This window comes from Dipodomys spectabilis, unplaced genomic scaffold (genome assembly GCF_019054845.1).
Source record: "Dipodomys spectabilis isolate Male_0828 unplaced genomic scaffold, ASM1905484v1 ptg000102l, whole genome shotgun sequence".
In the NCBI taxonomy this organism is placed as follows: domain Eukaryota; kingdom Metazoa; phylum Chordata; class Mammalia; order Rodentia; family Heteromyidae; genus Dipodomys; species Dipodomys spectabilis.
In genome coordinates this window covers 608,149-618,405 of record NW_024870779.1, presented here as the reverse complement: position 1 = coordinate 618,405, position 10,257 = coordinate 608,149, and the positions used below count along the sequence as shown (strand labels likewise).

Here is a 10,257-nt window from a genome sequence, read left to right as displayed (position 1 = left end):
AACCATTTCAGAGGGAATTCAAAAGACTTTCCGATCGTTCCAAACGTTTGGCTAGTGTGCAAACAACGGTCCATTATTTTCTCTCTGCTTCGCATAGGTCCCTCACGCTACCTGATATGGGCGTCAAACAGCCACATAACAAATGTGGGAGAGGAAAAACAAGTTATCAACATCACCTTGGATAAAGGGATTTGAGAAACCACCTCTTGTGAATCATACATAAATAAAAACCAGCCGTGACCCATGGGGACCACAACAAGCCAGTCTGGGCGGGCACCACCAAGCCAGGGAAAACAAAACCACAAATCCCTGGCAGACGCGGCGGGGCGGGGCGAGGTCACCGGCCTGGCCTCTCCAGCTTCCCCTGGAGGCGGGGCTGCAATGCGGGCGGTGAGGCTGGGAGGGGGCGAGGCTCACGGAGCGGGAGCTGCTGCGGCCTGCTGGGGTTTACGAAGGCCATCATATAAACGTGTTTAAAGCGAAGCCGGCCGATCTCACGGAGAAGGGGCGACAACGTCCTCTACGCGCGAAGCTCCCTCCTTCTGGAGCTCAGGCCTGTAACGACATCCGGGGATCCTTCCCGCGCCCCGCACTACGGGGCCTTCAGCACCATCCCGGCATCCTTCGCGCCCAGCACTCCCTGGCCAGTTCCCGCGACACACGTGGGCCGCGTCGGCCACCGTCGGCCTGCAGTTGCTATGGAAACCCGGCTGCCGTAAGCTATGTCGTTACCCCAGGCTCCTCCGTCTCGTGTGTTCGTACAGCTGGTTCCGTGGGTTGACCGGGGCCAGGAACACAATGAGGTCTCCGGGGGAGAAGTGCTGCGCGGTGTCCGGCAGCCGGTCTCCACACAGGTCCCAGCCGGGACCCGGGAGGTACACGTCAGCGGCACCGCCGAGGTGTCCGCGGGCCCCAACCGGGCGCAGGTGACGGTGCGCATGCGCAGTACCAAAGAGGCAGCCGCCGAGGCCAAGAAGAGCGTGGGGCGCCGCCTGGACTATATCACGCAGAGCCTGCGGCGGCAGGGGCTGCAGGTGAGGGGCGCGGGGGGGGGGGGGGGGGGGGGAGAGCTGGTGAGGGGCGCGGGGGGGGCAGGAGGCGGGGACTGGGCGGGGCTGCAGGTGAGGGGATCACGGGGGTGGGGTGGAGAGCGCGGGGGGCGGGGCTGCAGGTGAGGGGCGCAGGGGGGGACCCCGGAGAGGTGGGGGGCTGGGCGGGGCTGCAGGTGAGGGGCGCCCTGAGTGGGGGGGGGGCCTGCCTGCCCACCTGCCTGGAAAGGCCAGGTCACATGATTTAAACACATCTGACAACTCCAGACTGACTGGAAAGCCTTAACTGGTATGCAGTAGTAGCAAGAATTTAATTTTTTTTTCTCGAAATTTCTTTTGATTTTTTTTTTCAAACATTTATTTCACGTTGGCTGTGCTTGCTCAGAACTATCTAAATCCGGGAATGAGGTAGGCTTCTTGTGTAACCTTACTGTGTTTTCGAGTAATTGCATTCAGTAGCCACACGTATCCTACTAATACTCTCTTGTACCTTCCTTCTGTTTCAGGCAGAAAATATAGTCGTCACAAAGGATTTTAGAAGAGTGGAAAATGCATATCACATGGAAGCAGAGGTATGCTATGCACAAATTACTGGAAGTAGTGTGACTCTGGGGACAACTTGCTGTTTGTTTTCATCTAGAGCTGAAATCTACCAGAGAAATGCTCCTCGTGAGAGTGATAAAAGATTATTTTGCTCAAAATCATTTGAATGGTTCATCTGCTTCATTTGAAGATCCTCTGGTGATCTTTTCAAACAAATTTAATGAGATTTATTTCAGAGGAATTGTTTATATGGAATAAAAGTAGCCAAAGAGAAAGAGCAATTAAATGCCACCTGAATAAACTTCTAAAAATATTATGGCCTAATGAACATGAAGCACTACAGGAGAGAAGTTTCTTTTAGATGAAAAGTAAATGGAAAATGCCTTTGCTGTTATTGCCTATAATTTTAGCTGCGGTTTTGAGGGATGGGGGTTTGAAGGCTAGCTTCAGGCAGAAGGTTTGTAAGATGCCCTTCTCAACAGAAAGCTGGACATAATAGTGGGTTCTTGTTATTCTAGCTAATGGAAAGCCTAACCTAAGTGAAACTGGATGAGGTCTGTGCTAACCAGGAAGTGGTTCAAAAATAAGGAACTCATCAGTAAAAGCAGCTGCTTAGGAAAGACAAGTACAAATCCCTGAGTTCAAACCTCACTACTGCCCCAAAACACAGCAGTTGGGAGTGGGTAGGGAGTGGGTATATGAAGATATTACGGTAAAATCCAAAACAACAAACAACAATAAATAAAGCCATAAAAGATTGTGAAACTCTTAACATACTTTTTTTTTTCCACAATGCAGTCTTACCATGTTGGGGTAAGTGTAATTAAAAATGAAAAAACACTTCAAAAGCAAGAAAATATTTTCATTGCACTTGAAAAATTATACTCTATCAGATGACCCCTATACTTTTACCTTTAAAGATTTGCTTGCTGATCAGGACTTTTTGAAATCCGAGTATGCTCTAGTTGTGGTTGGTTCCAAGAAGACTGCTTTGACTCCCAGCATTTTGTGTGTGTATTTAGAACATGACCTTATCCTAAGAAACAAGAGTGAGATTTGCTTATCCAATGAGTGAATGCAACATCTGTTGAGGTAACTAACCTCAAGCCATCTGCAGACAGAGAATACATTACTTTTTTTTTTAAATTTTAATACTAGGTTTAGATAAGTTGGACCTAGTCAATTAGAATGAAAATTAGAAAGCTAACTTATTTTCACTTGAGAGAGTTATTTCAACAGTTCTGTTTATTGCCCCAGTGATTCCTGTAACAGTTTTGTTGTTTCTCAATTAAAATTTATTCAAGAAAATTTAAAACTAAGGATCCATTTGGCAACAATTACTTGGTAGTGATAGGGACCAAAAAGTACCATTCAAACCAGGATGAAGATTAGTCAGGTTAGGATTCCAGACTGTAGATAGGGAGTCTTTAATATTACCCATCAGTACTTGTTAGTGACAGGACCTCAGATTTTAATGGGCATAGATAGGAAAAGGTTATCCTAGTTAAGAGGTTTATCATGAGGATACACCAGGGAATAAGCAGGAGAGTGAAATAGACCCGAGACTGGACAGCCAAACTTCCCCAAAGTAGAAAGTTGTATGACCACAAAGTTGTTTTTGAGGCTGGACTTTTAGAGAGCTGCTTGATTTAAGACAAGGCTAACTGAGCTGAGCACATGACTAGACTGTTGTTCCTTCTGCTTTGTTTTTTGTATTCTAATTTCTTCATATATATATATATATATATATAATATTTCAGACCTGAAACTTTGAAATTACTGCAAGAGAGTATAGGAAAAACATTAAAACTTACAGGTATAGGTAGAAAAGACTGTTGAAAAGAGTCCCAGGGCACAACAGATAGGTGAGAGACTTGACGAACGGGACTACATCAAAATAAAAAGTTTCTGCACAGCAAATGGTTACTAAACTAGAAAGAGAGACAACAGGCTTGGAGAAGATCTTTACCAGCAATACATCAAACAAAGGTCTAATACTCAAAATATACAAGGAGCTCAAGAAATGAACCTCTCCCAAAATTAACAAACCAATCACTAAATGGGCAAAGGAGTTAAGGAGAGACTTTTCAGAGGAATTAAGAATGACAGAGGTAAACATATGAGGAAATGTTCATCATCCCTGGCCATAAAGGAAATGTAAATCAAAACAACTCTGAGATTCCATCTCACCCCAGATTGATGGATCAACATTGTGAATTCAAACCACAAGAAATGTTGGCTGGGATGTGGGAAAAAAGGGAACCCTATTGCACTGTTGGTGGGACTGTAAGCTAGTACAAACATTCTGGACAGCATTTTGGAAGTTCCTCAAAAAACTAAACATAGATCTTCCCTATGACCCAGCCATACCACTCCTGGGCTTCTACCCAGAACATCATGAGCTAGGATATGATAAAGATACCTGCACATCCACGTTCATTGCTGCACTATTCACAATAGCCAAGTAGTGAAAACAGCTCAGATGCCCCACAATAGATGAGTAGATCCAAAAATGTGATACCTATACACAAGGGAATTAAAAGAATGAAACTATGTCATTTATAGGGAAATGGATGGACCTAGAACAAATCATGTTAAATGAGGTAAGCCAAGCTCAGAGAGACAGGGGCACAGGTTCTCTGATACCTGGAAATTAGATCTAAAATACACTGGGATATGATAAATTATACAGGACTCTAGGTACAGTGAGATAAAAAGAGGATACTCTTAGGAGAAAAACACAAAGGAGCAATGCCTATGTGCCTCTTTATATATCTAGCTGTATCTGTGTATATCTATGCATATATAGAGGGGAGGGAGGAACTCCAAGATATGGAAACAAAAAGATCTCTTTTTATTTTTTGATGATTCTTTTATTTGTGTATGGTGTATTCACATGTATATCTTTGGGAGGGTGGAGAGGAGGGTACAAAACTCCAGGAAAAAGGGTAAAAAAGTGCAGCAATGGAGCTCCCTGGACACTGATGAAAGTGAACTAAGCTACTCATGGGTGGAGAGGGGAGCAAGGGACTTGGAGAGGGAACAGGAGACACTGTAGAAAAGGAAATGTATTCATTACTTGACTCACGTAATTGTAATCCCCCTGTACATCACCTTCATAATAACAATGAAGTAAATAATAAAAACGGAAAAAATATATCATATTCAGTGTGTATGTGGGTCTGGGTGGGGTTGCCCTTGGGGCTTGAATTCAGGGCCTGGACACTGTCCCTGAGCTATTTTGCTCAAGATTAGCACTCTACTGTTAGAACCACAGAGCCACTTCCAGCTTTTTGGTGGTTAATTGGAGATGAAAAGCCCTCTAGACTCTCTTGCCTGAGTTGGCTTCAAACTTCAATCTTCAGTTCTCAAACTCCTCAGTATCTCAAACTCCTCAGTAGCTGGGATTACAAATATGAGTCACTGGCAAAGATCTTACTATTTTTATAAGGCTACAGGAAGCCAGAACTACTGTTATGTTACACTACCCAAGACATGATTACCTTTAGCTCAGTGCTAGTAGTCAGCAGAGGCTAGGTGAGAAGTATCACAAATACAGTAGGCTGGCCTATGTATAGGAAAATGTGTGGCTGATGTATAGGAAGATGTATGTGGCTTTATGTCTGTGGATAAAGCAAACACTAAAATTCAATGTTAACACTTGCTATTAGGTATATTAAATGAGACCGGATAGCACATAGAATTTTTCAAAAGCAAAAAAGTAAACCTGACCCACAAAAATGGCAAAGGGTTTTAGTAGACATTTATCAAAACAAGACACATAAACGGACAGCATTTTTTTCCTTGATTATGCCATTTTCCAAGGGGAGTGAGATGAGATGGATTTTCAGCGTGGTTTTGAGTCATTCCTAGTCAGTCCAACTGGGTTTTATAATAAAAGTTGACAAACTTTGTAATACAGTATACATTTGAAAATGCCAAGGATCTAGAAGTACTTTGGAGAGGCATGTTTATTCATAATAGTCAAAAGCTGGGAGCAACTTGTAATGGTTTGCAAACACACTGTGGTTATATCCATATAACAGATTACTACTGAGAACAAAACAAATAGATATGCAAAAGCATGAGTAAATTGCATATACATTATGTCAGATGAAAGAAGTCTCCAAAGAACATATTGCATGCTTCCCTTCATGCGGCTTTCTGGAAAAGACAAGCTATACCAGTGGGGATCTGACAAACGGCTGCCAGAGTTTGGGAGGTAGGGAGGAACTAATGACTACAGAGTGATGAGAGCAAATTTGGAGCAGGGATGGGACAGGTCCAGATGGTGTTATTGTGATTACAGAGCTTCATGTTATTTATCAAAAGTAATAGAAATGTGTACTGAAAATGTAGAATACATATAGTATGTGGAAAGCCAAAAAATAGTGTCATTTTTGGAACTAGATAGTAGATGCCAAAGGGTTCTTTATCCTATTCTACTTTTGTGAATGTTCGAAAATTTCCATTTTAAGAAGCTAAAATAAATAAACTTAGAGTAAAAGATGTCCACAAGAAGCATAGAAATCTGAATTCTGCATGCCCAGGATTAAAGGGTACAGAGAGAGGAACTACAGACTACGGAAAATGGATAAAAAACTGGACAAAGGAATTTCATGGAAGCTGTCTTAGTGACAATGGAGCCAGGATCTAGAAGGTAGAGAGTGGTCAGGAATGAAGTGCTGGCAGTGTAAAGTACCTGAAGCACGAGAAACAGTGAGGAGAGCTCTAGTAGCCTTGTAAACTGCAGATAAGTGTTGAAGAAACGAAGAATTGGTGAAATGAGAGCAGAATGGGCTTTTATAAGATGTTCCTTCAGAGGTGATGCTGAAAGAAGATATATTCTGTGGAAGTAGAGACTAGTTCACAAAAGAGAAAATTGCATGTGTTGGACTGTTCCAGTCTTGTAATTTAAGGTGGTGAATGGGATGTTTTCACTTGTCTATTTGCTTGAGTTTTGAAATTACGTGGGAAATAAGTCTTCAGAAAGTCTTTGTTTGCCAGAAACCAGTGGATCACACCTGTAATCCTAGCTACTCAGGTAGCTAAAATCTGAGAGTCCTGGTTTAAGACAGCCCTGGCAGGAAAGTCCATGAGACTCTTATCTCCATATAACCACTAAAAAAATCCAGAAGTGGAGCTGTGGTTCAAGTGGTAGAGCACTAGCCTTGAGCAAAAAATGCACAGGGACAGTCCTAGGCCTTGTGTTCAAGGCCCACAACTGGCACAGAAACACACACACACACACACACACACACACACACACACTCTTTATGATGAAAGACAACTGCTCTGCACTATAAGGACGGTAGCTGAACATACAACTGTCTCCATACGCTCAAAGGGATAAAACAAAATAGATTTGCTTCTGCCAATAGGTTTTAAAAATAACATACTTCAGTGGTATTAAAGAAAAATGACAGCTGGGTGCCGGTGGCTCACACCTGTAATCCTAGCTACTCAGGAGGCTGAGATCTGAGGAACGAGGTTTAAAGACAGCCCGGGCAGGAAAGTCTGTGGACTCTTATCTCCAATAAACCACTAGAAAACCGGAAGTGGCACTGTGGCTCAAGCGGTAGAGCACTCTCCTTGAGTTGAAGAGCTTAGGGACAGCGCCCAAGCCCAGAGTTCAAGCCCCATGACCGACAAAAAAGAAAAAAAAATGACATAATTACTATCAGTCAGTCAGGAATTTTAATAGCTTAGATTAGACTAAGAAGTAATTTTTTAGAAAGAGGAAGAGATAAAAGTTACTAGGGTTAAGTCCTCCAATGGGGGGAAAAATGGTAAATTTTAAAATGTTATAAAATGAATTTTTAAATGTCACATCAGTTTGGTTAGATGCCCAAACTTACATTTCCCATTGCCCCTGGCTGGCTGTCACCTGTCACTCCCCACTTACGGGCTGCAGACTGAAATGTTTTAGGGAATGGGAAGTTGAGGTCCATCTTTGGTTTCTTCCCTCTGGTGTGGGGCATAAAGTCTGGGGTCTGAGTCTCTTTGTCCTTGTTCTCTGTTATGGAGATAGCTAGAAGACCTAGGATTGCAGGTCATGGGTGACCCAGGGGTACCCTGTAGAGGGGGTTCAACCTTTGGAGAACAGAATCACTAGATGTTTAAGGAACAGCATGCAAGGTTGGTGCCAGAAAGACAACAGCCTTAAACACAGGAGCAGACTAAGAGCCCCACAGAGGATTGTAAATGGAACAGTATGCAACACTATTGTCCTTTGCTGTGTGATCCCGAGAAACAGGAGGACAGGATATTTCCCAAGTTTGTAGCAGAGTCAGACACGGCATTAATCTGGGCTCAGCTCTCCTGGCTGAATTGTCTAAAATGTAAACAGTGCACTAAATCCTAACTAGAACATATGTCCGCTTGTGTTGCCATAGGATATTCAGTCCTGTGTTGATACATTCATTGTCTGCTGCCTCCTCTCTGTTTTGGAGTTTAGTAGAGTTGTCCTTAAGCTGTGTCACTTGTAGTGTCATAATCCAGAGACTAGTGAAAACAAATTTGGCTAAAACGTGAGCAGTTAAGGTTCAGGAAGGAGCAGAAGCATTCTAGGCTTCTCCTGTAGCTATTGAAGTAGAGGGGAAAGAAAGGCAGGTACAGATTCTTGTCCAGATGGGAGGTGGATGGCTATGGGAGTAAGATGCTCATGGTTATTACTACTCAACCTCTCATCTTGAGTAACTTTTCAGAGGGTGAGCTCAAGTGACTCCATTTGTATTCTGCAGCCATCCCCCATTGTCTGAGCCCGGGGGTGGGATAAGCTATTTCCTGAAGGCCTTTTGTTATTGCCAGGATGAACTATCTGGCTTGGTCTGGTTGCACATTGGAGGCTTGTGTGTGGGATTGACATACAGGGAGGAGTCTGTACCAGTAAGCCTCTTTTGGGCCAAAGTTAAGCAACAAAGAGGCGAGAAGTAGTAGATCTGAAGCAGCATGTGCCTGGAATGCAGGTATAGAAAGTTCACAGTAAATACTTTAGGAGCTATCCCCTGTGGCCTCCCAAGAGGACCGAGTCTGCAAGGACAAATGACCTGAAGAGCCATGGATCAAATTGTCAATAGCAGTCAGCAGAACAGCCCGGCCATGTTCACTGCTGGCAGCATTTCAGGATCATGATTATCATTGAGGATATCATTAGCATCTTCCAGCTTTCCTTGTTACAGGTATGAACACACACTGTAGAGGGCTGCGATTATTTACGTACTTGGTATATAAAGCATCTTGCTTAGGCTTTGTGTTCGAGAATACCTGTACACCTGGGAGACGGAAATACATGAGTATCAAACAGATTGTTCTTACCTGTTACGTACCACAAAAAGACTGTAATTTGGCTGGACTTTTGTTACCTTCAGAGGAAATTTCAAAACAATGCATCAGACATAAAAATAATACTAAGGTCCTTTCACTTACAGGTCTGTATTACATTTACGGAATTTGAAAAAATGCAAAATATTTGTAGCTTCCTCGTTGAGAAGTTGGACAGCTCTGTTGTGATTGAGCCACCCCAGTTCTATCACGCACCCGGTGCTGCGGAGAACCTGCGGTAAGTGCAGCAGCTGAGCAACTGAGCCAGAACTGCTCCGTGCCCCTCCTCATGACTGCCCTACTAATGACCTCTGCTTTCATCCCAAGACGGCAAGCCTGTCTTGTTGCTGTGGAGAATGCGTGGCGCAAAGCTCAAGAAGTCTGTCATCTCGTTGGCCAGACCCTGGGGAAACCTTTACTGATCAAAGAAGAAGAAACAAAAGAATGGGAAGGACAAATAGAGGAGCATCCATCATCCGGACCCTTAAGTTCACTAACTGTACAACAGAAAATAAAAAGTGCAACACTATATGCTGCCTCCAAAGTCTTCGTAACCTTTGAGGTAAAGGGGAAAGAGAAGAAAAAGAAGCATCTCCGAAATTAAAATACTATATAACTTTTATCTATTTTTATACTTTTTATAATATTTCTTTTTGTTACAAGCATGTGTATTGTATAGTAAATTTGTTTCTCTGAAAAAAATGTCACTTCTTAAATATAGTCCCACAGAACACACTTTCTGTTCTGCATACCTTACTCTGAGACATTCTTAGGAAATGAAGATTTAGTGTGTACACGTGTGTGTGTGTGTGTGTGTGTGTGTGTGTGTGTGTGTGTGTGTGTGTGTGTGTGTGTGTGTGTGTGTGTGTGTGTGTGTGTGTGTGTGTGTGTGTGTGTGTGTGTGTGTGTGTGTGTGTGTGTGTGTGTCCTGGGGTGTGAACTAAGGACAAGGCTAGCACCACCCCTTGAGCCACAGCTCCATTTCTGGCTTTTTGGTGGTTAATTGAAGGTCAGAATCTAATGGACTTTTCTGCCCTGGCTGGCTTTGAATGAGGATCCTCAGATCTCAGCCTCCTGAGTAGTTAGGTTACACATGTGCAATATCACTAGATGTGTAGTATTTTTACCGGAGAGAGAAATATTTTATTTAGTAGTTCTTATAGGTACTTAACATTTTCAAAGTCTTAATTTTATGTGAAACTAAGTTTTCTATGAAAACTAAGCTTTACAAATTTATATTTTTTAATTGGTAAGATAAGATTTTTTACGTAAGAAGAGGCATTCTTTATCCTTTATTTTTATTGTAAAGGTGATATATAGAGAGGTGACAGTTACATAAGTC

General features: G+C 42.9%; 1 protein-coding gene across 1 annotated transcript; it reads left to right on the top strand.

Annotated features, from left to right (window-relative positions):
• Positions 1-409: 409 nt before the first annotated feature.
• Positions 410-9,623, top strand: Irak1bp1 (interleukin 1 receptor associated kinase 1 binding protein 1). Its single transcript, XM_042687102.1, has 4 exons — positions 410-1,034; positions 1,556-1,621; positions 9,023-9,153; positions 9,243-9,623. The coding sequence occupies exons 1-4, from the start codon at positions 723-725 to the stop codon at positions 9,517-9,519; spliced, it is 786 nt and encodes a 261-aa protein (XP_042543036.1). The 5' UTR covers positions 410-722; the 3' UTR covers positions 9,520-9,623.
• Positions 9,624-10,257: the final 634 nt, after the last annotated feature.

Excerpts from the sequence above, each read along its gene's own strand:
- Irak1bp1 (XM_042687102.1), top strand. The coding sequence starts at position 723 with ATGTCGTTACCCCAGGCTCCTCCGTCTCGTGTGTTCGTACAGCTGGTT. Across the intron at positions 1,035-1,555 it reads TGCGGCGGCAGGGGCTGCAG|GCAGAAAATATAGTCGTCAC; the intron begins GTGAGGGGCGCG and ends CTTCTGTTTCAG. Across the intron at positions 9,154-9,242 it reads GGTGCTGCGGAGAACCTGCG|ACGGCAAGCCTGTCTTGTTG; the intron begins GTAAGTGCAGCA and ends TTTCATCCCAAG.